Source organism: Lotus japonicus, chromosome 3, assembly GCF_012489685.1.
Source record: "Lotus japonicus ecotype B-129 chromosome 3, LjGifu_v1.2".
NCBI classification, from domain to species: Eukaryota; Viridiplantae; Streptophyta; class Magnoliopsida; order Fabales; family Fabaceae; genus Lotus; species Lotus japonicus.
In genome coordinates this window covers 88,284,931-88,311,046 of record NC_080043.1, presented here as the reverse complement: position 1 = coordinate 88,311,046, position 26,116 = coordinate 88,284,931, and the positions used below count along the sequence as shown (strand labels likewise).

The 26,116-nt window shown below is 36.2% G+C and overlaps 3 protein-coding genes across 3 annotated transcripts; 2 read left to right on the top strand and 1 right to left on the bottom strand.

The window, feature by feature from the left end:
* Positions 1-9,873, bottom strand: LOC130747040 (L-ascorbate oxidase homolog). Its single transcript, XM_057599858.1, has 9 exons — positions 9,657-9,873; positions 9,242-9,573; positions 9,022-9,131; positions 8,214-8,484; positions 7,986-8,088; positions 1,847-2,192; positions 1,035-1,400; positions 798-876; positions 1-444 (listed from the first exon to the last, which is right to left on the bottom strand). Exons 2-9 carry the CDS (start codon positions 9,380-9,382, stop codon positions 247-249), a joined length of 1,614 nt encoding a protein of 537 aa, XP_057455841.1. The 5' UTR covers positions 9,383-9,573; positions 9,657-9,873; the 3' UTR covers positions 1-246.
* Positions 9,874-13,487: 3,614 nt separating this feature from the next.
* On the top strand, positions 13,488-15,022 carry LOC130744958 (multiple organellar RNA editing factor 8, chloroplastic/mitochondrial-like). The gene is made up of 4 exons (XM_057597115.1): positions 13,488-13,795; positions 14,156-14,253; positions 14,427-14,492; positions 14,730-15,022. The coding sequence occupies exons 1-4, from the start codon at positions 13,488-13,490 to the stop codon at positions 15,020-15,022; spliced, it is 765 nt and encodes a 254-aa protein (XP_057453098.1).
* Positions 15,023-16,756: 1,734 nt separating this feature from the next.
* Positions 16,757-18,081, top strand: LOC130747039 (aquaporin SIP1-1-like). The gene is made up of 2 exons (XM_057599857.1): positions 16,757-17,230; positions 17,339-18,081. The coding sequence occupies exons 1-2, from the start codon at positions 16,944-16,946 to the stop codon at positions 17,769-17,771; spliced, it is 720 nt and encodes a 239-aa protein (XP_057455840.1). The 5' UTR covers positions 16,757-16,943; the 3' UTR covers positions 17,772-18,081.
* Positions 18,082-26,116: the final 8,035 nt, after the last annotated feature.

Genomic DNA, 26,116 nt, shown 5'->3' with positions numbered 1-26,116 from the left:
TTAATAAAAACAGCAACATGTTTATTGACGGCACATTAAAATTAGGTCCTCTGACCATATCAGAAAAAATTAATTTTAATATGAATGTCACAATCCTCCCATAAACGATCCTAATAGCTGAATGTGGATTTAACAGGAATGGGAGCAGGAGCAATCTATATATAGTTCCTATAATCCATAGCTCCATAACAATAATTTTGTATAAATGAATGACACTCTGTAAAAAAAATCCTATTAGGACAGAGTTTAGTGGCCTATTGCCTTACCACACCGCACAGCATTACTTGGAATTGGGTACTCATCTCTCCATGACTTTGCAGGAGAATACACTCTCAGATAAAATTGCTGGCCCAGGTACTGACGAACCCAATTCTCAGACCTCACATTCCACATCCCCACATTGTCCAATGGCATGTACAATGCAGTCCATGACTTGGGATATACCTGTGTAGTGTGCATCCAAAAACAGAATCAACATTATGACAAAGGAAAGCAAAAAATAATAAGGTCACGAAATTGTATCTGACAGGTTTACCCTATAACTAGAAAGCACAAATACCACAAAGCATAAACTTTTATATGTTCACGACTTCACGTTGAAATTTTGTGTCTCTCTATATATAAATATTTGTGAAGAGAGTTAGACACAACATTTCACTCGACATTATCATGTGACATCAAAAGATTCTAATCTAATGACATGACAAAACCTGATATTACTATGATTTTGAAGTTTCTATGCTTAGCAAACATGGGATTATATATCACAAATTCACAAGGAACAACAATTTAAATACCTGAACTGTGCTCCGAGAAATTGTATCTCTTAAATTGTAATTTAATCTGCTTGCAGCTGACCATTGTCCTCCATCCATTCTGCAAATTCAAATGAATAGACATTATTATTGCAATGAAAGATAAAAAAAAAAAAACTATATTTTGAAGTTCAAAGGCAAAAGGAACTTTGCAATTCAGTATAAATTTTGCAGCAGAAGCATAATTAATAGTTGAAAAGACTAAGGAATTCAACTTACCCTACAACAAAGAAGCTATGTCCATCAATGTGCCATGACTGCACGGTGTCTTCAGGATTTTCAAACACAACCTCCACATAGTCTCGGAAATCAGCAGCCATGACAGAAGTCTGGAGGTTACCGCCGCCACCGGTCGGGTTGTCTGAGATGCTTCCAAGGGAGAACACCCCTTGGATATTGAAGTGATCAGCCAGTTTAAGTGGTGTATCAGCAGGGATAAAGGACACACTGTTGACAGCATATCTCTGTTTGCCATTGATCATTGGAGCAGAATTTTGAAGCCTAATTGTCCTTGTTGTATTTATCATACCATAATGGTAAGATCCTTGTGGATTAGGCCTTGGCCCACTTGCTGTCAGATTCCTCCTGATTTAATAAATAAATCTTGCAGTCAGCATGGAAATTTGTTATAGATAGCATATATGGATCAGTTTCTCTTTCATCAGAATCAATTCAGGAACCCAGAAGCTACTCCTGAGAATTGGTTCTGACTTCAGATTTAATTATAGAAGGGTTTCAAAACATGGCAGCATAAAAGTTAGAAGTTAGTTCTTCATTGTGGAATAAGTGGATCACATCTTGAATACTAGATTCATAAAATTATGTGGTGGAGCTAATTAATGGTATGAATGAGTTCATATAATTCTGAAGGATCAGTCGAAGATTTAGAGAGCTGAATCCTAGAAGGAAAGTTGCATACAAAATAGTCCCTAAAAAGGACATAACTAGCTATTACTTAATACAGAACAAGATGAAAATGTGCATATAAATATTTACTAAACTAGCAGCAAACTTATCATTTAAATAAGTACCTAAGAGAGCGAGCCTGTTCTATGGACCAATCAATTTCAGTTGTTGGTCCTGCAGGGAAAAGGCCAGACATACTTCCGGCTGAGTTACTGTAATGAAGAATGGATGTAGCATTCAACACCTGAGAGGTGAACCTTGTTGTAGCAACAATGGAGTAGTCTTGGGGTGGTTGATCAGCCGTGACTAATACAGAGTAACTTTGCCCCAGATGAATGTCAAGTGATTCATAAGTGTTTTGGAGAGTGTGAGTTCCTTCCACCTCAACAAGCATCATCTTATGCCCTTGGATTCTGAAATTGATGGAACTGGTGAGTCCCACATTTGATATCCTGAATCTGTAAGTCTTACCTGCACAAAATTCAAGTACCTTATAATTAGTATCAGAGAGAATGATCAACTTGGTCCCTGAAAGATTGACGAAGAAAATATGTTCGAAAGTCCCTGAATGTTTAAAATGTCAGTCAAGTTAGTCCCTACGATCAGAGTTGGTCAACTAAAATGTCTGTCACACTAGTTAATGTAGGGTCTATGATAGAATTCGGCCTAGACCTCCTGTCACTAAGGTCTATAGGAGGCGTCGTGATAGAGGAGCAAGCGCTGCCTTAGCTAGCGCTGAAACAGAGGCTGTGTGCTAGCCAAACGGGCTGCAAGCCTCAGCCAAACAGGGCACAGTTCTCAGCCAAACAACCTTGGGTTTTCTATCTTTATTTATCTAGTCAGCATTATGTTTTTATTATTCAGTCAGCATTAGTTTAATATTTTATTATTATGTTTTATTAGGGTTTTTGGGTTAAGTATAAATAGAGGTGGCTGTACCTCTATTGGGCAGCTTTTGGGAAAATTAGGATTTGGTGGCTGGCTATTGGTGTCCAGTTGTAATTCTTCTCAAGAGTGTTTTCTGATAATAAACGTTTCCAGTTTTCTTTCCCTCTTGACTCACGACTGTTTTCCTAAGAGAGGGTGCGAACCAGTTTGACTACTTTGGTGTCTCTGTTCTGTTTGGTACCAGTTCTAACACTGGTATCAGAGCACCGATCCGGTGCCCTGAAGAACCACGAAAATTCTGAGGCTGCGCATGGTACAAACAAGAAGTATGACTCAAAACTCTGAAGAGTGGATTAAGAGGACAGAGGAGATGCTAACTCGAATGGAATTGAACGAGGCCAGGACCAAGAAAAACGAAGAGCTTCTTGCTGCGATCGCTGCCAAACTAGACGTGAGGCAGGGTGAAATTCCCAAGGAAGAGGCAGGTGAAGGCCCAGGGGATCATGGACGTGAACGTTGGCGTAAACTGGAAATCCCAATATTCTCCGGTGACGATGCGTTTGGTTGGACCCATAAACTGGAGCGTTATTTCAGTTTAAAGGGGGTCACAGATGAGGAACGGATGCAAGCATCCATGGTTGCTATGGAGGGAAAAGCCTTGAGTTGGTTCCAATGGTGGGAAAGGTGCAATCCCGCACCTACGTGGGAGGCTTTCAAACTTGCAGTTGTTAGGCGCTTCCAACCGTCCATGGTTCAAAATCCGTTTGAGCTTCTATTATCTCTCAAGCAAACCGGGACAGTGGAGGAATTTGTAGATGAGTTTGAGAAGTATGTGGGGGCCTTGAAGGAGATTGATCAAGATTTTGTGAAGGGGATATTCTTGAATGGGCTGAAGGAAGAAATTCAGGTGGAAGTGCGACTATATGAACTCAGTACTCTTGCTGAAGTTATTCGGAAAGCCCTAATGATAGAACAGAAAAATGTGGTGATGAATAAGAAGACGCCCAATACTTACACTAGAACTAACGGGTTCTACCGCAACAACCCTTCAAGTAAGGTTGTCACGGTTGATTCTAAAGCATTATCTGAAAAGAAACTTGAGAATTCTTTAGTAGGAACTGGCGCTGACAGCAACATAAGCAGGACAACAGGTGCTGTATCCCGCAACAGAGGCGGTGAGTTCAAGTACTTGACAGGAGCCGAGATGAGGGAGAAAAGGGAAAATAATTTATGTTTCCGCTGCGATGAACCTTTCAACCGGGAGCATCGCTGCAAAAACAAACAGTTTAGTATGATCATGCTTGTGGGGGAGGAGGACGAGGAGGAGGAGGAAGAAGAAGCTATTACGATGCCAGAAAGTTTCAAGTCCCTACAACTATCACTTTTCTCCATTGCGGGGTTCACTTCAGCTAAATCATGGAAGGTAGAGGGGGTGTTACAAACACAATCAATCATTGTTCTAATTGATTGTGGAGCATCACACAGTTTTATTTCCAAGGAGTTGGTGGAGAGGTTGCAGTTACCAGTAGCCGATACTCCTTCTTATGTGGTGGAAGTGGGGGATGGGCGCATGGTGAGTTGCCGAGGTAAATGTAAGGGGTTGCTGATACAGATGCAGAGTTTGGACATTCTGCAAGACTTCTATTTGTTCTGTTTGAGTGGGGTAGATGTGGTATTGGGGCTGGATTGGTTGGATAGCCTTGGGGAGATAAAGGCTAACTTTGGAAGGCTGGAACTCACCTTGAAGAGAGGGGATACGATGTATAAGATTATCGGGGATCCTGCTCTAACCAGAGAAGAGTTGAGTTTTAGTGCGTTTATGCAGGTCTTGAAGAAGGAACAAGAAGGGTTGCTAATTCAATGTGGAGAGGAACCAGAAGTTCATGCAACCGGAGATAAAATTCCAGTTGATGTTTCTCTGCTGTTAGGAGAATTTGAGGAGTTATTTCAAGACCCTACTGATCTTCCGCCTATTAGAAGACACGATCATGCGATCCATCTCAAGGAAGGAGCAGAAATTCCCAATCTTAGGCCTTACAAATACCCTCATTATCAAAAATCTGAAATAGAAATACTGGTGTCAGAAATGTTAGAAGCGGGGTTAATACGGCCAAGCATCAGCCCTTATTCCAGTCCCATCATTCTAGTTAAGAAGAAAGATGGAGGATGGAGGTTCTGTGTGGACTATCATGCATTGAACAAGATCACCATACCAAACAAATTTCCCATTCCGATCATCGAAGAGTTGCTGGATGAACTTGGAGGAGCTACTATCTTTACCAAACTCGATCTCAAATCCGGATACCATCAAATCAGAATGAGGGGTGAAGACATTGAGAAGACAGCGTTTAGAACTCACGAAGGACACTATGAATTCCTAGTAATGCCCTTTGGGCTCACAAATGCCCCTTCGACGTTTCAGGCTCTTATGAATGAGGTGTTGAAACCTTTTCTCAGAAGATTTGCTTTGGTGTTTTTTGATGATATTTTGGTGTACAGTGTAGATCTGGCACAACATCTGTCTCACTTACGCCAGGTTCTTGCTGTCTTGCATGCAAACTCTTTGAAAGTTAACAAGAAGAAGTGTACTTTTGGGCAAACCAGATTGGAGTACTTGGGGCACATAATATCTGATGGAGGAGTAGCAGCTGACCAACGAAAGGTGGAGGCGATGTGTACTTGGCCGAAGCCGAGGAATATAAAAAGTCTTAGGGGATTCCTTGGGTTGACCGGGTATTATAGAAGGTTTGTCAAAGATTATGGGAAGTTGGCAAAACCATTAACTAACCTTTTAAAAAGGATAATTTCAGCTGGGGTGAAGAGGCCGAAGCCGCTTTCCAAACCCTCAAAAAGGCTATGGCAGATTTACCTTCCTTGGTGGTATTAGATTTTACAAAGGAATTCGTCGTGGAAACTGATGCCTCAAGTAAAGGCTTAGGAGCGGTATTGATGCAAGATGGCAAACCAATCGCTTTTTGGAGCCAAGGGTTGTCCGAAAGAGCTCAATTGAAATCTGTGTATGAAAGGGAGTTAATGACTCTAGTGCACGCTGTTCAGAAATGGCGCCATTATTTGCTGGGTAGACATTTTGTCATCAGAACTGATCAGAAAAGCCTGAAATTCCTAACCGATCAAAGGTTGTTTACTGAAGAACAGTTTAAATGGGCTGTTAAGTTGATTGGGATGGACTTTGAAATTCAATACAAACCAGGAAAAGAGAACTCTGTAGCTGATGCGTTATCTAGAAAAGGGATGTTCTCGGTTTTATCCGTCCTCACATCTCCCGAGGTGGCACGGTGGGATAATGAGGTTCAGCAGGACCCTAAACTCCAGCTCATCATTCAGGATCTGTTGACCGATTCGTTGGCGCATACAGATTACTCTCTTATCAGGGGCAGATTATACTATAAGGGTAAGTTGGTGATACCAAAATCTTCTTCCCGAATTCCGACTATCATTGCCGAGTGTCATGATACTCCTACGGGAGGTCATTCGGGGTTTTTCCGTACGTACAAGCGTGTTGCCAGCTTCTTATTTTGGGAAGGTATGAGAGGGGACATTAAGAAGTATGTACAAGAGTGTGATATTTGTCAGCGAAACAAATATGAAACTCTTTCTCCTGGGGGATTGTTGCAACCCCTACCTATTCCTGCCCACGTTTGGAGTGACATCTCTATGGATTTCATTGGAGGGCTGCCTCGGGCTAAAGGAAAAGATACTATCTTTGTTGTGGTTGATCGCTTGACTAAGTATGCTCATTTTTGTCCATTGGGACACCCTTTTTCTGCACCGGAAGTTGCTGCTGTTTTTGTCAAGGAGATAGTTCGTTTACATGGTTTTCCTTCTTCCATTGTGTTAGATAGGGACCAAATTTTCTTGAGTCAATTCTGGAAGGAACTTTTTCGTTTAGCAGGCACACAACTGAAGCTTAGTACTGCTTACCATCCCCAGACAGATGGCCAAACAGAGGTTGTCAACCGTTGTGTTGAGACGTATCTTCGCTGTTTTTCGGGCACTAAACCGAAACACTGGCCAGATTGGCTACCTTGGGCTGAATTTTGGTTCAACACCAACTATAATATTTCAGCCAAGATGACTCCTTTTCGAGCACTGTATGGCCGAGATCCTCCTTTGTTGATTATGGCTGGAACCATTCCTACTAAAGTGGAGGCCGTGACCCAGCTCCATGAGCAGCGTGATAACATCTTACAAGATTTGAAGCAGAATTTGCTGAAAGCTCAGGATCAAATGCGAACATATGCAAATAAGCATCGCAGGTTAGTCGAATTTGTGGATGGTGATTGGGTTTACCTGAAGTTGCAGCCTTATCGCCTCCGCTCTTTAGCCAAGAGACCCAATGAAAAATTAGCTTCGCGTTTCTATGGCCCTTTCCTGGTACTCGAGAAGGTGGGTGCAGTTGCTTATAAGTTAGATTTGCCAGCACATTCCAGAATTCACCCCGTTTTCCATGTTTCTTTGCTGAAGAAAGCGCTCAAGCCGCACCAGTTACCACAAACTTTGCCACCTATGTTGAATGAAAATCAGGAGTTAGAGGTGCAACCTGAGGATATTGTGGATTGGCGTGAATCTCATGCTGGGCAGGTGGAAGTGTTGGTGCAGTGGCAGCACCTTCCCTCTTGTGACAATACGTGGGAGTTAGCTGCAGATATCCAAGATGTTTTTCCTCACTTTCCCCTTGAGGACAAGGGGGTTCTTTTAGGGGGGGGGTATTGATAGAATTCGGCCTAGACCTCCTGTCACTAAGGTCTATAGGAGGCGTCGTGATAGAGGAGCAAGCGCTGAAACAGAGGTTGTGTGCTAGCCAAACGGGCTGCAAGCCTCAGCCAAACAGGGCACAGTTCTCAGCCAAACAACCTTGGGTTTTCTATCTTTATTTATCTAGTCAGCATTATGTTTTTATTATTCAGTCAGCATTAGTTTAATATTTTATTATTATGTTTTATTAGGGTTTTTGGGTTAAGTATAAATAGAGGTGGCTGTACCTCTATTGGGCAGCTTTTGGGAAAATTAGGATTTGGTGGTTGGCTATTGGTGTCCAGTTGTAATTCTTCTCAAGAGTGTTTTCTGATAATAAACGTTTCCAGTTTTCTTTCCCTCTTGACTCACGACTGTTTTCCTAAGAGAGGGTGCGAACCAGTTTGACTACTTGGTGTCTCTGTTCTGTTTGGTACCAGTTCTAACAGTCTAACTTGACTGATTAGGTGTTCAGGGGCTTTCGAATGTATTTCTTTCTTCTAAGGACTAACTTGCCGCAAAATCTTTCAGCGACCAAGTTTATCATTTACTCTTTATATAAGCTACATCTTCTATGGCATCAACTTTCAAGTAAACCAATTGGTTAAGGTTCTTTAATACCTTGATCAACTGTGAACTTAAAGGCATTGGAACCATGACCATTGATGATAAGCCCATCGGGGAAAGGAAGGTCACTTCCCCTATCTAAAATGGCCCTCAAATCCTACAAGCACAAACACAACGTTGCTGATTATTTAGGTATGATTTGTTAAATACTGAAGACTGTTTCTTAGTTACAGCAGATGAAATGAAAGGACTAATAACATTTATCTAGAGAAAGTATCTTACAGTGTGATTTCTCTTATACCAGTCTCCAGCCAATATGGTGAAATCTCCTGCCGGAGGATCAAAAGGCACAGGAATCACGGAGCGGCTAGCAATTTGGAAACCACCATAACCTCCTGCTGCTTTGTGGAATGCAAGGGAAGGGAAATAGAAGTAGCTGCCAATCTGATCCTTCACTTGAAGAACATAAGTGAAGTTCTGCCCTGGTGGGATTGGACAATTGGTACCATAAACTCCATCCTGCCATGAGTTTCTCCTCTGTAGCACTCCATTCCTGAAAACTCACAAAGTCTAACACTGAATCTAAGGCACAAGAATAAATTAATATGCACATTGCAGTCTTAGACTTAATAGCATATCTAGATTAGCTTCTCCTCTTTTAGAATCAATTCTAACACTCAAAAGCTACTCTAAGTTTCTCCCCAAAATTGATTTTGACTTTGGAATCAATTACGGAAAAATTTCCAAACACGCACTAAGTTGTGTCCTGATATGTTCAATCAAGAAGCAATTTGGCTTGAATTAGAGCATCCTCGGATTTATTTAACCAGGTCAGCATCTAACATGGGTATGGCACAAAATCTTGGAAAGTTCCAGAATAACTGTTTCTTAAATTATCTAGATCTACCACATAATATACTCCACTATATCAAACCAATCTGTACTATCCTTGTCTAACATCATTTTTGCTATTGAACTTGGAAATGTCTCTCAAGATATCAACTACTATTATTAAAATAATAATTCCTTTTTCTAAATGCAATTGCTTCAGAAAATAAACAAGATGATTATCAAAGAGAGAGAGACTAACCAAGAGATGAGGAAAGGTTCATCCAAGCTGTTGAAAACATTGACAATCAAATTATCATTAGTCACAGACTCGATCTGTGGCCCTGGGAATTGCCCATTTATCAATATCCCCTGCCAATTCAAACAGCAAATGTTCATTTCAGTCACAATCACAACAAAAACTCTACCTATGAAAAAACAATGAAAAAAATCCAAACAACAAATAAAAAAAAAAAGAGCACCTGTTGTTTAACTCCAAGTGGATAAATGTCTCCATACGTGACATTCCAAGTGTAGAACCTGTAAGGGTCCTCTCCACTTACACATGCCAATAGCAACACAACCAACAATAAGAAAAATTGGAACCTTGTGGAGTTGATCATTTCTTGGTTTCCTCTTCCCTCTCTATCCCAAATAAGGATATAGAAAAATGACAATCAGCCAAAACTTCTTGGCGAAGAAATCAAGCCAATCAAACAAAGTTCAATTTTTTCTAATACAAACTCTCTTTTCCTTTCTGCAAAAGCAGTCACTGCCAACACTTTTCTTTTGCTTTTCCTCCTTTTGCTTTATCCTACACAGATTATATAAAAATTAGATAGATAATGTCGGTAGAGGACAGTGAATCAAACCAGAAGCAATAGATCAGGGAACTACCTCTTGTTTATGGAGTGTGAGATAGATGCATAAATGATCTGTACCATATGCAGTATCTTTAAAGAGAGTGTCAGCAACCTCAGCTTCTAAACGCGTTCTTTAGAATTAAGCGCACACACACACATCTAAGAAAAAAACATTGATGTTGAAGTATGCCAGAAAAGATACAAGAAAATTGTGTAGCTAAAATGACATGTGCTTTTGTCTGTAAAAGGAAAAAAAACATCAATCATAGAAGATCAGTTTAAACACTAATAATTTACTCAATAGTAGCTTATACCAAATCAAATGTTTACTTTTATAATGGCAATTGCTGTTTTAATATGATAGCGTGAAGAATGCCTTAACCTGATTAAACTTGTCTAATATGAAGAGGATTATCAATTATTATAGGTATGAACATGTATTTTTCTTTTTAAGTGTGAAGGGAAGAACAGTGAATTAGGTACTACATACACTACTAGTTGTGTGCATATGTTTGGAATCCAAAGACAAAGTCTTGTGCATTTATAGCGGGAAACAGATCTTGCTGACACTAATGTAAGATTTCTGTTACACGCGTTAATTCCATGGCTTACCTAACTATTTCCTCAACGCATTGTTAGGTAGAGGTAGTGACTAGTGCAGTGATTGACTCAGTAAAGTATTTGGTCATGTTAATATTGGTTAAATAGGAAAACTTGTATTGAAATTTTTATTGATTGAAAATATTAATTAGTTATGAATGACTTGTTAAAACTTTTTCAATAAACTACCTGATTAACTTATAGCTTAAAACTTATTAAATTTATTTTCATTTTTATCCTTATCATTTTAATAAAATTTGTGATTATCCTTTTTATCCTATCATATACTATATATTATTTCTGAAATAAAAAAGTGGTAACTTTGACAAGTGTCACCCCCTCATTCTTTGTTTTTCTTCATAAGTTTTCTCTCTCATACTATAATTAGTAGGTAGATGATGTCATTTTCTGATTTTTTTATAATTTAAATATTAAATAATTCTATATTTTATAAAAAATTAACTTTATTAATATTGCATTTAAAAGTTATTAATGACATTAGAATAATTAACTTTATTAACAAAAGTTAATTGTGACTTTTTTCGAAATTAACTACTGTATTAATTTGACATTTTTTTGGTTACATATGGAAGATGTATTAATTTGACATTTAATGGTTTTTAATGACATTATAATAATTGTAATAAAAATCAATTGTGACTATTCTACCATTAAAATGTATGCATAATTTAAATATTAAATAATTCTAAATTTTATAAAAAATTAACTTTATTAATATTGCATTTAAAAGTTATTAATGACATTAGAATTATTAACAAAAGTTAATTGTGACTTTTTTCGAAATTTACTACTGTATTAATTTGACATTTTTTTGGTTACATATGGAAGATGTATTAATTTGACATTTAATGGTTTTTAATGACATTATAATAATTTTAATAAAAATCAATTGTGACTATTCTACCATTAAAATGTATGCTACAAAGTCTTTTTTTAATGATTATGATTATTTTTCTTATTACAAAATAAAAAAAATTAAATGCAATATCTTACGTCAAAATGATATCAAATATGTCATAAAAAATTAATATCAAATAGTTTTAAAATATACATTTGGAAATTAACTAAAAAATATTATTTTATATTTCCGTATATACATTGGAAGAATAAAATGATTTTGGTATATTGATTCAAAGCATAACAAACTAGAAAAAAAAAATTAAAATGTAATTAGGATTAAAAAAAAACTTAAATATGTGATATTCGCATTTGAAAAAGAAAAATGAGAGAGAAAACAAATGTGCGATGTATGCCGATAAAGTACTATTATTCGATCAGTGCATGGCGCGGAATCAATACTAGTATTTATAAAAACAAGAGACCCTAATTAATTTTATTTTTAAATAATTACTATTTATTTATTAATATAAAATTTAAAAATATTTTGTTATTTTGGAAAAATATAAGCTTGCTTCATTAAATGAAAAAAATAAATAAATTTATGTTATTCTATTTAAATTAATAAAAATATGAAAAAATAAATAAATTAAAAATTAAAATTATATTTATGAGATGATAAATAATTGGAGCTAAATTAAAATATTCAAAGCGGTCAATTTTAATATTAATATTAAATAAGTATTAATGTGTAAATAAAGTAATAATAAATATAAAAAATTGTACAAGTATGCCTTATTAGGTCATTTCATCCAACGTATGCAGATTGTGGTAGTTTTTGGCTATGTTTGGCATGTCATTTCAGCTAGCTTATAGCTTATTTGACTAGCTTAAAACTTATTTGACTAGTTTAAAAACTCTTCAAAAGTGTTTGGTGAAGGAGCTTATTTTAGTAGCTTAAAGCTTTAAGCTATAAGCTATCTCAGGTAGCTTATAGCTTATTAAATTTATTCTCATTTTTATCCTTATTATTTTATTAAAATTCTACTATTACCCTTATATATTTATAAAAACACTAAACATATTTTTCCCATCACACTTACGTATGCAGTTTCCGCCACCATTCCCGCCACACCGCTGCGCACCACAAATATTATAAATATTATATTAATAAAAATTTATATTATATTTTTAAGATGATAAATAACTGGAGCTAATAAAAATATTTAAAGTGATAATAATTTTAATATTAATATCATATTTGTATTAATGTGAAAATAAAGTAATGTTAAATATAAAAATAATTATACAAGTTTGTCCTTTTATGTCATTTTACAATTTCAGCTTGTTTAACAACTAGTTTTACCAAACACTTTTGTTTCAATCACGTAGGTTTTCAGCTTTCGGCTATTAGCTTTCAGCTAGCTTATCAGCTTTCAGCTATCAGCTAGCTTTTCAGCTTTCAGCTAGCTTATCAGCTAAACATGCCAAACATAGCCTTTGTCATTCTATACTGTATTTAAAGAAAAAAACCATTTTGCTATTTGGAAATGATATTATTAACACCACATAATTTGCGTGTTTATTGGGGAATGTTGAAAACCCTAATAAACTTTTTTTTATATATAATTCTCATGTAACGACAATGAAAAAACACTGCTAAATGCATTTGTCTAACATAGGTTCAACGCCTGACATTTATGTATAAGGTCTCCTCTAGAGATCTTATACTCAAGTCGGTTAAGACTATTATATCATAAGACCCATGTTATTTTGTTTGAAACAGATATAGGCCTCATTGAATAGAAACGGTAGATGCAGAGGCTGATACATCCGTCTGGATTAAGGAGACAAGTTCTGACGAATCTTCTTCAATCTAAACAAAAATATCACAAAGGAAAAATGAAAGTTTGACCAAATCATCTGCCATATAATTATAAGTTCTAAGTAGATTAATAAAATCAGATAAATAAGAGGGTCTTCCAGATAGTCTCTTTCAAACCTCAAACAAGAGCATACATTCCGTCTCACAAAGACGCGGCGCAAACAAAGATCAAAACTTAGAAGCCGAAGAAAAAACCCAATAAAAACACATACAAGGGGAGAAAAAACTGCATGAGAGATGCTGAAGTCTGCACCATCAGAAGCTAACTGCTACATCCTATGTGATAAAAATCAAAACTAGTGGACAATGCTATTATCTAATACATATACGAAATCTCTTAAGTTTAACAAATTTGGTAATTTTTTTTAACAATTGATCCAAATCTGGTAAGTTTTTTTAACAAATTCATAAACATGATCAACTTAGAGAAAAATAGAAGAATTGTCATATTTAAAGCACTAGTTTTGTAAGAAAACCCCTAAACCCCTCCTTACTCTTTCTCTCATTCCTCAGTTCACGGAAATGGCGACCCTAGCACCCTTCTTCTCTCGCTCAGTCTCTTTCCTCCGCCGCTTCCTCCCCCTCTCCGCCGCAGTCGTCCCTTCCTACCGCCGCATCTTCCTCCCCGCCATTCCCTCTCTCCGCTCCCTCTCCGCCACCTCCTCCCTCAACGACTCCAACTGTTCCAACCGTCCCACCAAAGAAACCATCTTGCTCGATGGCTGCGACTTTGAGCACTGGCTCATCGCCATGGAGGACCCCGAAGGCAACCCCACCAGGGACGAACTCATTGATAGCTATATCAAAACTTTGGCACAGGTTTTCGGAAGGTAATCAATCGCCACCTTATTGATTGTGAATGTTCATTCACGTACTGAATCTTTGTTTTTATGTATGTTTCATCCAATTTGATGTGTTATTACATGACTATGGTTATCCCTGAAAACTGGAACTGATATCTTTGACCTTGTTTGGTTATTTGATGGAGAATAATGGGTGGAACTGGAAATTAATTAAACTCATTCATGTTGTCCCAGTGTCTTGCTTTTTGGATTTTAGCTGTGTCACAGTACCAATGTCGTGTCTGTGTCAGAGTCTGTGCCTCATAAGTTCTATTCATTATTTTGTTGTAACATATTCAATTTCACTTATTTCTATCTTTTACTGTGATTGTGATTTTTCTTCTGTAGTGAAGAAGAAGCGAGGATGAAGATATATTCTGTTTCAACTAAATACTACTATGCATTCGGGGCTCTTGTATCTGCAGAACTTTCAAACAAGATAAAAGGTATATATACAACGCATATTTGGTTTCACGTTTGACGTAAGCATCACGTTAAACCGGAGCTTCTCTCCTAACGTGCTTTGGAGTGTGTGTCCAACACACATCCAAACATGCACATCTCCAAACTTTTTCTTTATAAATTGTAAGGCTTTCAATTTTTATCTTTGAAATTGCAGAACTGCCCAAGGTTCGGTACATATTGCCTGATTCATATTTGAATATTCGTGAAAAAGATTATGGAGGTAATATCTCTTTTTCTGCCGTATGGTTTTAATTTATCTGTTCAGGATCTGAGGCATATGAATATCCATGACTGTATCTTTATCAAATGTGTGTACGTGAAATAACATGCTCAAGGCTCCCTCAAATATTATGAGATAGCTAGAGAATAATGCAAACTTGTGTTGTATATGTAATATTTATTGCTGTGGAGAAGGCCATAACTGCATGCTTTGTGAACTTTCTGTTTCCTTTACCAGGTGAGCCCTTTATAAATGGGCAAGCGGTTCCTTATGATCCCAAGTATCATGAAGATTGGCATGGATACCATTACGGAGGTCGTCGCTGTGGGTGCGGGTCCCGGTTGGGGACGAGGACGAGGAGGTTACATGGTGAACGGAGAGATATGCAGACTAAGCCTCCAAGCAATCCAGGTGGGTTCCCTCCCAATAATGCAGGTGGATTCCCTGCTAACAATTCAAGTGGATATGCTCCTCCCCCTCCTGGCAACTTGGGTGGCCCCCTTCCCAGCAATCTTATATGTTCTTCTTAACAACTAAAAACTTGATTGTTTTCAATCAGCTTGACAGAAAATGAAAAAGAAGTTTCGTTTAGAAGAAGACGAAAAGATTGAGAGAAATCGAACTTGATTGGTAACCTTTTAGTTTACCAAAAATTATGAAACGGGAAAATAGTACTTTTTGAGACTCTTTTTCTTCACAAAAAGTAGTCTATATGCTTAATGAAAAAAAAAGAATCTGGTAGGGCCTAAACAGGTGGTTACTCTCCTTCTCCTAACATGGGCAGAACTCCTCCTACTAACATGGGCAGAACTCCTCCTACTAACATGGGCAATGCCCCTCATAACAGTGGTTATGAGTTATGACCTCTCGTAAAAACTATGCTGGCTACATGAGATGTCATCCACCAAATGCATGGTGGTCAAACAATGCTTCGACCAGGGACACCCTAAACTGGGTTGTGGGAGTAGCAGTTGGTGGGGGCTAAAGTATTAGTTTTAGATCTTCCATTCTTGATAACAAAAGAAAAGAAAACTCACCAGGGCTAAGATGGTTAAACTGAACCTTGTTTGTAACTTGTAAGGATCGGCTTAACTTGCTAATTACTGTTTAGAAATTGCAAAATCTCTTGAAAGAGGCTATTAGATGCTTAAATTGAAGCTTGTAAGGATCGATATTGTATAGGGTGAACTAGCAAGTCTTTCACATGGAAACAGAGTTGATGTCCATTTGATTTAAAGCCAAATTACACTCTCATTAGGTTTGTTATTATTGCTCTGACATCCACTCCATTATTTCATCTGATACTAAACTTTATCTTCTAACGTATCAAAAACCAAATTCTAACCCCTCTTACCGACTTCATTATTTATCACATCAACTATTCTATTACATATATTTTTTATTTTTCATCCTTCCCTTCATATTTCTCCCCCCTTAATTGTAAAAGATTGTAGTATTTAGGAAAAAATTAAGGCGTGGAAGCATAATTTAGACTCTCTAAAAGTTGTCAAATAAGATAGAGCACAAGGTCCCATAGCCGGCCGTTTTTAGTGATTGGCTAGTTCGTCTGAAAACACATCAATTCCTCATCTTTCGTTGAAATCCAGAAGATATCTTTCACTCCATTGACCACAAAAATATTTTATGTTGCATTAGTCTACCACGTGGTTCAGTTTCCATCTCTGAATTTGATTCTGAATGTCTTGCATTTGCACGTACGTCTACCTTGTAAATAGTAATATAGGAAAGACGAACTTAAAAAAGCATAAATTCACACCACATTCTGAGGAAATACAAATTGGAGGACCAGATATAAAAGGTAAGAGAGAAAAAAAAATAGATGTGATATATAATATGATAAGAAAAATTGAAACAATTAAGTCGCAACAAAGTAAGAAAAAATTGACATTTTCCTCACTAATATAAATATATAATATATGATGGTTCCATTAATTAGCCAGTAAATTTTATTAAATACGATGTATGACTAATATAATTTTGTAACACCCACATGGATTTTTTTAACAATAAAGAAAAAATAATAGCCACATGTTTTTTTTTATAATAAAATATGTTCAAAGTATCAGAAAGTATCTACATAGAATATTTCAATTACACAAGCCTACCCCACAAAGGATACAAGCCATTAGCCATATAATTTAAATATCGTACTTCTTTGTTGGGAAATGAGTGTCTCTTGCCATTATTTTTATTCTATATTTACAGTAATATAAATATGAATATAGTACAAAAAATGTGAAGATGAAATATATGATATGGAAAACATAGAAAATTAAAGAGAAATGGTCTGAAAAAATGCCTCTCTTGCTTCATTAGTAGGAGTTCTTCACTTACATCCATAGAATGTTCTTCTATCCATCTTTCTCCAATTCATAGCCAAAAACACAGCAAGAGAGTGCTGTGTTGAGAGTCCAAAGGAAAAAAGAGGACATGGGGTTGATTAAATCAGCCATTGGAGATGCAATTTTGACATCAATATTTGTGTTCTGCATCTCATCTCTGAGGACTCTCACATTCAAGACATCTCTTTTCCTTGGTCTTCAATCAGTTTTCCTTGCAACCCTCTTCATCTCCACCATCATAAACACCTTCATTGTCCTCACCATTAGCCTAATTGGAAGGGCCTTAGGTGGTGCTAGCTTCAACCCTTCAACCACTGTTTCCTTCTACACTGCAGGATTCAGGCCTGATGCATCACTTTTCTCCATGGCTGTTAGGTGAGGGGTTCGAGTCATTTTTCCCATCAAATGTGGGACTTACTATTGTTGTTGTTATTTTTTTGTTCACATTTGAGTTCTCAACACACTTGTGTCCATGGCTGTTAGGTTCCCTGCTCAGGCAGCAGGTGGGGTTCTTGGTGTCATGGCCATCCTTGAATTGATGCCAGAACAGTACAAGCACATGGTGAAAGGTCCTTCTTTGAAGGTGGATTTACACACAGGGGCTATAGCAGAAGGGGTGTTGACTTTTACTCATAACTTGGTTATCCTCTTTATCATGTTGAAGGGTCCTAGAAACCCATGGGTGAAGGTGTATTTGCTTTCTGTGGCAACTTTGGTTTTGGTTCTGACAGGCTCTGGATACACTGGGCCTTCTTTGAACCCAGCCAATGCATTTGGATGGGCCTATATGAACAACAAACACAACACTTGGGAGCAATTTTATGTGTTCTGGATTTGCCCTTTGATGGGGGCTGTCTCTGCTGGTTTGGGCTACAGGTTTCTGTTCATGTCACAAACCAAGCAGAAGAAAGCTTGAGAGAAGACAATTTGTTAAGGTTCTACATGTTAATTAAATAAATGTCATAGATGTTAATTGGTTAAGCTTCAACATGTTGATTTAGAACTGTGTTCTTAATTTTTATGTGCTATTTGTTGATAGGGGAATTTCAGTGTTCAACTTAGTTGCTAACCCTTTTTGGAGTATGCAAGTCTTCATGATAATTGATGAAGTTGTTTTTGTGAGAGTGAGTAGACAAATGGATAGAATGGATGAGGCCATGAGGGGGAGAGGGGAACTAGAAATTTATATTGACTTGATTTGTTTGTGGATGAATTACTCAATTTCATGGATGTTCTACTGTTAACTGCAGAGATGTTGTTTGTTTTAGCAACTGGAAATGTTCTTCCATGTGTATAATACAGATGTAGGGGGTCTTTCATATGAATTACATTTCCAAAGTGATTGAGCCTATCTTTGGCTGAGTGCAAACAGATGTTGATGTTAGCATGAATTTCAGAATAAAAACTAAACATCATTTTTCTTATGAATTGATATTAAAATTCGTTCATGTTGCATTCAACTTATATTAAAGACCAATGATCGTTAAATTTTGTATTATCTCGGAAAGCCAACTTTAACTTTTCCAAGCTTCCAAAAGGAAGTTTTTTAGTTACTCAAACACACATTAAGTAATATGCCACCATCGTCAATATTTTTTAAAGTAATTGATCTAGTTTATCATTTTTTAAAATAATAACAAAGGGAAAGTTGTACATTGCACAAGTAAGGATGAAACGAGATGAAAGAATGGAGCATCCCTGAAGTCATTTTAATCTATATAACCCCATCTAGTTTTTGGATTTAGCATATTATGGAGCAACGAATATTCATAGGACAATGTAAATTAAGAAACAGCATATATAAAAGCCACCTGAAAGCAACAAACTAATATTGTCAAAGACAATAAGTTTCAGTATGGTGAAGAGGTGAGTTCTTCATCAAAAGATTCTCTATAATTCTACTGATCAAGATTGATAAATAAATGTTTTATGGAGCATCTGAGGACTGAGGTTTGGATTATTATTATTATCTATATTATTATTATTATTATTATTATTATTATTATTATTATTATTATTATTATTATTATTTTACTTCTATGGTAAGTTGAAACCTCTCCGTAGTTCCAACTTCCAACCTCACTCTATGAGACACTCTGTTTTTTTTTCAACAAAAGATGCTGTTTTCTTTGGACAAACAAAGATGCTCTGTTTTTTTTTTGGTCAAAACAAAGATGCTCTGTTTATCACTACATATTACAGGCATTGCATTGGGCTGTTGGCCCAATGTTTTCAACAGCCCAATGTTTTCATTACGATAGTCAAGATTATTGTAAGAAAAATTCGACCAAAAAATAGATTATTTTTTTGAGATTCGTCTACTAATTCTAAATAATATTTTTTTATTAAAGTAAATTTTCCGTTTTACTCTCCATCATATTAATAATTAGGTGCTTTTTGTGTGGTACATTAAGTCAATTTAAGGTGTGATATCCAAAATGAGTTGGTTCCGGTAGTAGAGATTCATGTGTAAGATGAGTCAAGTTGAATCAAGTTGGACGATGAAGTAGTGGTGACGAAACAATGACAATGAAACAACAGCGACGAGCCACCAAGTGTCGATGAAGCAGCGATGATGAAGCACCTCCTCTAGTGTTGTCGTATAAACAACGTCGATGTGCCCAACAATTAAAACCTACGAACCCGAATCCTAAAAACTGCAAATACTTAAATTGTACATTGCTCATTTACTGTGGTAACTATTAAATTTTTATTTTTATTAAGATCTTTTTCTGCTTTTAGCTATTTCACCGAAAAATCTCTTTGCCTTTAAAAAAAATGCGAAAACTACAACTTAAAATCACATGTCAATAATCTATTAGTTATTCAAGTATCACACTAAAAAAATATTTAGGTATAATTCGGCACAATTAAGGTTCATATCCATAGAAAAATAATGATTGTTGCCCCTTATATAAATTCACTTAACTTGAATCATATAAGTTACCTAGGTTGGGAGAGACATAGAGACAGAGGGGAGGGAATCCAATTACTAGAATCCAAAGCTGAAAAGGATACTCTTGGACCATCTACAATTAAGTAATTATCATGTACAGTCACATAAATTGTCAAACTTTGTTGAAAGAGATTGTTATTTACCTTTCCGCAGCCTGTTAATTTTCCCTTTACACAGTATACACGTCTGTCATGTCTCTCGCACCTCAAAGCAAGCTCAACACATACTCAACTTAAGAAGGAAAAAAAAAGTTATAATTTGAGGAAGTAGGTCACAAGTTAGGTAAGTTTTGAATCTTTATTCATTCACATCCAAATATTTAATCTCTTCTATCTTATTTTCTTTCATTTTTCTTCTTTATTATCACTGTTTATTTTTATCATTTATTTCTGTTCTATTCTTATATCTCTGATTATGAGTAAATTTGAGGTATCAAGCAAATTTTCTCCCTAGTTGAAGTTAACAATAATGATTGATAGACATCCTCTTATAATGAATATCATTTTAACATATAATTTTGTGAGAGTTTTTAATGGCTCAAAATATAGTGGAAGTTAAAGTTTAAAGACAGCCACAAAATGTTTGTCCATTTAATGTCTATTAAAAAATGTGTATTTACCTATCATTACTCTAATATTAATTAGATGTCACGCAAATATTTGTGAGTTCTGAGCGTGAAATTCAGAAATAGCTCAGATAAATTGAGCGTCTCCGGTCTCTACATTGTTAAATTGTCCTAAAGATACTTTTCATTTATGTTGTTTCACTATAGCTATAGAACCTACAATAGAAGAAAAATCTCGCTCAATTCCAATATTTTAAAACGTATGCACATAGTTTAAGTCTAAGATTTATTAATGTTATAAATTGATTGAAACGTAATTTTTTTTAAGTTGAGCTATATATTAAAAATAGAGAATCATTGTTTTTTTAACTTGAGAATAATAGTAATTGGTGAGAATTGTAATATGTAGGAAGTGGTAGGTGAATACATATATAATATTAAATGAGGATATAAGTATAAGAAAATGACATAAATAATCTTCAATTTCTAAAGCATTTCAAATTTAAAAAGTCTAACTCAACCCAAGAGTCAGTTGAAACGACCTTTCCACTTATATACATTAGGAAAATATGTGAAAAATTAAAATAACAAAAACTTTGAAATGGATGGAGTATGATATAGTTATGTATCTTACAGGTTTTAAGGTTTTATAGTGTATTAAAAACTAAAAATCAGTGTATATGAGCATATCACACTACGCCAGAAATTGCATTTTACAGCGCTTATTTTTTCAATTTTACAACGCTTATGAAGCGCTGTAGAACGTACCGTTGTAGTACTGTCAAGCGCTTTTTTTAGAAAGCGCTGTAGAACATGAAATATCCTACAACGCTTATTCTTATAAGTGAGGTAGTATGTGTTCATTTTATAGCGCTTTCTTTGAAGAAGCGCTTTAGCATGTGTGCATTCTACAACACTTCTCTTAAAAAAGTGCTGTAATATGTATGCATTCTACAAGGCTTTCTTAAAAAAAACGTTTTAGAATGGAACATTCTACAGCACATTCTTCAAAAAGAAGCGTTGTAGCATGTATGTGTTCTATAACCCTTTCAAAAAAAGCGCTTTAAGTGACATCTTTTAAACAAATTTGCAGGTAAACCTTTTCATGAATCAACCGCTAATTACAAAAATGGCTATTCAGATCCAAATTCAAGTATACAACATTTAGGGATTAATACTACTACGCAGAAGTATATCATTTAGAGATAAATAATACTATCAAGCACACAGTAACTTGAAGGAATAGGACTAAGGTCCTTTTTTTGTTGATAAACCAAAGTGTATTTAATCAAAAGCACAAGGGTGCTTAATACATAGATGATCAAAATACAAGAGATTAGAAAACTACAAAATGCTTAGCATCTACCTACAAGTAGCTACATGTAACTACAATGTGGTTCTGTGTTCTTAATCTCAATACCCCCATCCTTAAATAAATGATCCTTAAATAAATGATAGGATGACCTATCAGCCACTTTCTCCCAAAAAACAAGAAGAAGAAATCCAAGGCTAACTTCATCCATGATACAGCAGAACCTCCAAATAATGCCAAATAGAACCCATATACATTCTGCTACATAGAGGAACATTAGAGGAAAAATATAACAAAACACTTACAGGTTGGGTAAAAAATAGGATATATGCTATAACAAAACACACACACACACACACACACACACACACACACACATTAAAGAGCAAGTCCATGAAAGAGGGCCACTGTCCTAAGACAAGCTAAACTAACATTAGTAAGACAGAATTGCATGTCAATGGCAGAATCCTCAACAAGGAAAAAGAATTGGAAGCATACTTCTATAATAAATGAGGTACAATACACCAGACAGAAGGTAGCACAACTTCCTAACGAGGATAATTGATTATCATCTTTGTGTATTTTGCGAAAATAGGTATTTTGTCTAATCCATTTTAAGAAGACTACTAACCTCTCTGAGGAACTCTTTCAACTGATCATCATGGAAATCTGAACCGTTAAAACCTTTACAGCAACATCCTGCATTTTTAAAACAATGATAAATGCACCAAAATGGTTAAGAAAAATATAGTAATAAGCTGTATCCAAAATATGCATTCAAGCCTTCAAGGAGCTAATACAAAATGTGTCAATGATTAAATATAATCAAGTCATCTTGGCAGCTAAATGACATCAATACACTAGGCTTAAGAAAAGTAGATACTGAAAGCATTATAATGCAATAGTAATAAACTTTGCACAGAATGCAACAAATATCATCATAATAGAATACTTACTGATCCATGCCATTCAGCGCGATACAGTGTCCCAAATGATCCTGCATAGAGAAAAGAGTATCCACATTTAGAGTCACCATATCTCTTAGGTTCCTTCAAAAAGAAGAACTAGGGGAAGCAGAAAACTTACCAGCACCAATACGCTCTTTAATTCGTAAATCATCCCATGATATCTCTAGCCAGCCCATTGCAAGTGATGGTTCAATATTCAAGTGAATGACCAAGATATTCCCAACACCGTGATTTTGAAGTCTATTGTTAACTTGTTTCTGTTCTGACTCCCTGGATGAGCTCAACACAAAATCATTTTAGTTATTTTTTTACCGCAAAGTTTCCCTTTACAATGAGCTTATTATTGGAAGTTTCTTGTTCTATAACTAAATCTTTACCAAGCCTGGGATATTCATGTAGTGATGCTTCATAAGTTGGAATAAAAGCTTCAGAAACACCTTCATAAATAAGAGGAAAGATTAATAAGCCTAAAGTCACATTTGTGGTTGTTCCCTTTCAAACCAAAAAGGATTAGAGGTGATTTTGTACATCTAAAAGTTTGATCAACTGAAGCATAAATGGAACCATTGTTAACTTTGAGTGAATCACTTTCCTTAGATTGCTGATTTGCCCGTACGCCACCTGTGAGAGATTGAGAAACAACTAAGAACAACTTTAAAGTAGGAATGATCTCTGCAAATTAAGATTTACAAAAACAGAACTATTTGAGCATACGATTCCCTGTCCTCAATAGGTGTCAATCTTGAATTCGCAACCAACTACATTCCAGAAGCTCAGAGAGAAAAAGGCCAAAGAACCTTTAAATGCATGTATCATAAAACTTAGGATTCAACCGAGTGGGAAAAAGCAAAAGAAAGTTTAAATGTTTTGACTTTTGAAATAGGTGAAAATCTGAAACTTTTCAGGCAATGAAAATTGAAGCATGTGCTTGATGATGTAAAATAGCTTAATGCTACGTTTGTGCACATCTGCACGGTTTCTCAAATCAATTGGCAATTTTTTGTGAAATACCACTCATACTAATGAACCGACCTGGTAAAACTATTTATGCCATCCTACAAGTGAGAGGTTGAAGTGATATGCAACTTAATGACCAAGAATGTATCAAGGTTTATATACTTATAAAGATTCTGAACTTAAATAGAAATAGCTCTAAACAATGGAAGACCAAATTTCAAGGTATATAAAGCACAACATACCTAAATACAGAGAAGGCGCACCTCTCTGTATAAAGCACAACAAAAAACGAAGATGCAGAGAAGTGAAAAGGAAATGGAGTCAAATAGCGTACCAGAGGAGATTGTGAGAGTTGCGTTTCTGATGGAGAGGTGATTGTACATTCTCTTCTTCCTCTGAGAAAAACCTCAAGAAGCGGAAGAGGGCCAAGAAGCCATCAACACCACCGTCTGCAACCACCCGCCGCGACCACAAGTTCCGCGGCTTCAGGCAACATAGGTGGCCAGCTGAGATCCGCGACCCGAACCAAAGGTGGCGCGTCTGGCTGGGGACGTTTGACACGGCGGAGGAGGCCGCAACCGAGCACGACAAGATGGCCCATCACCAACTTTCCGAATACAGCAAAGGAGGAGGCAACGACGCCTCCTCCGGGATCTGACGGACGCATGGGATTTCAGGGTTTCTAAAGCTTTTGGGAGAAAAGTGGAAGAGTGGGGTGCGAAGTTTAGGGGTAGTGCAGACTAGTTTTTTTTAGAATAATGAAATTATAAAATATTGTAAAGCGTTTTTTTCATATCAACGCTGTATGTACATACAGGTGCGGACAACGCTTTAAGCTGAAAAACGCTTTAAAGAATGCAATGTATTTTTTTTAATTTATTTTAAAGCGTTTTCTTTTCCGAAGCGCTATAGATAAGTTGAATATTTAAAGCGTTTACCTGTAAAAGCGCTTTAAAGTAGTTCCGTGTAGTATTTTAAAGCGTTTCACCTCACAAACGCTTTTAAACAGGCGCTTTAGTATCCCAATTCTGGCGTAGTGTCACACTTGCCATACCACTACATTGTGAGAAAACTTTCGACACAACTAACAAGTACTCATCACCATTTCATATAGGTTTTAGAAACAATCCCAAAACATCCAAAGAGAACTAACATTCCGCATACATATACATTATTTTTTTTCTATATTTTTTTCTATAACATCATATCATTTATCAAATACTATATTCTTTCTCTCTTTTCTAATTCATTTCTTTTTTTTTATTATGGTATAGACACGGCTCTACAAAACAATTGAGAAGTATGTATTCCCAAGCGTTTCAAAGATTGGCTTAAGGGCCGGGACTTTCATCATGGGTGTGAATTTTTTTCCTCACTTGATAAAGATGTTATTAATTATTACTTCTTTGCCAACTTCTTTTATTCAATTCAACGAATATTTTCCTTTCTTTCCAAAAAAATAAGGAAGGTTGAAATAATTTAGATTGTTAATGAAGTTCTGTTTTCTTAAAGAAAAAACAGCTGTGCTAATTTGATATTTAATTATTTATATTTTAAAATACTATTATAGTATTATGTTATGTGACAATAAATCTTACATTTAATTTGATGCTTTATGATTTTTTATAGAAAAATGTTTGTTGTTAGTAAATTAGTTATTGGTGATTTTAGTATCATCAATGGATTTTTGTAGTAATGTGATTTATTGAAGGCCGATGCGATTATGCGTTAAGCTCGGAAACGAGTTAGGGTAGTGCGGAGTGCACGCTTGTTGAGCCAACGCATAATCGACCGCGATTAGATTGCGGGGTTCCAAGGGGCGGAGCCCCTGGCTGGCCTTCAGTTTCGAAAAGACATTCGGTTTTATTAACCGTTTTTTCCCAATTTCTGAAACAAACTCCTTATAAAAGAGTCATTTGGCCTTCAGTTTGATATACAGAAAACAAAACTGATATCTCTCTACATTCTTGATCTGTTCTTCATTTGTCTGAAGCAGATTGCTCTTCAGAATTATCCCAACAAGGATTTCGTGAACCCAGGCAAGAATAGGGTCGAAATACTTTGTTCGGAAAGTGTACGAACACGATTCTTCGAAGTTATCCAGGATTATCATACCCTATTTTCTAACAAACGAACAAAGTATCTCTGATAATCATGGCTGGAGGAAGCACTGGAGGAAGCACCGTCAAGGAGATGACTACTAATTTCGGAAAATTGGATAAGTTTCAAGGACAAGATTTCAGGCGTTGGCAGAAGAAGATGCATTTCATGTTGATAGCGTTGAAGGTGGTGTATGTTCTGTCTACACCAATTCCAGAACTTCTGGAGGATGACACGGTTGAAAATATAAGGCGCAGATCAAAGTGGGAGAACGACGACTACATATGCAGAGGGCACATTCTTAACGGTATGTCTGATCCCTTATTTGATGTTTATCAAAACGTGGAATCTGCAAAGGAATTGTGGGATTGTCTCGAATTCAAGTACATGGCAGAGGACTCAT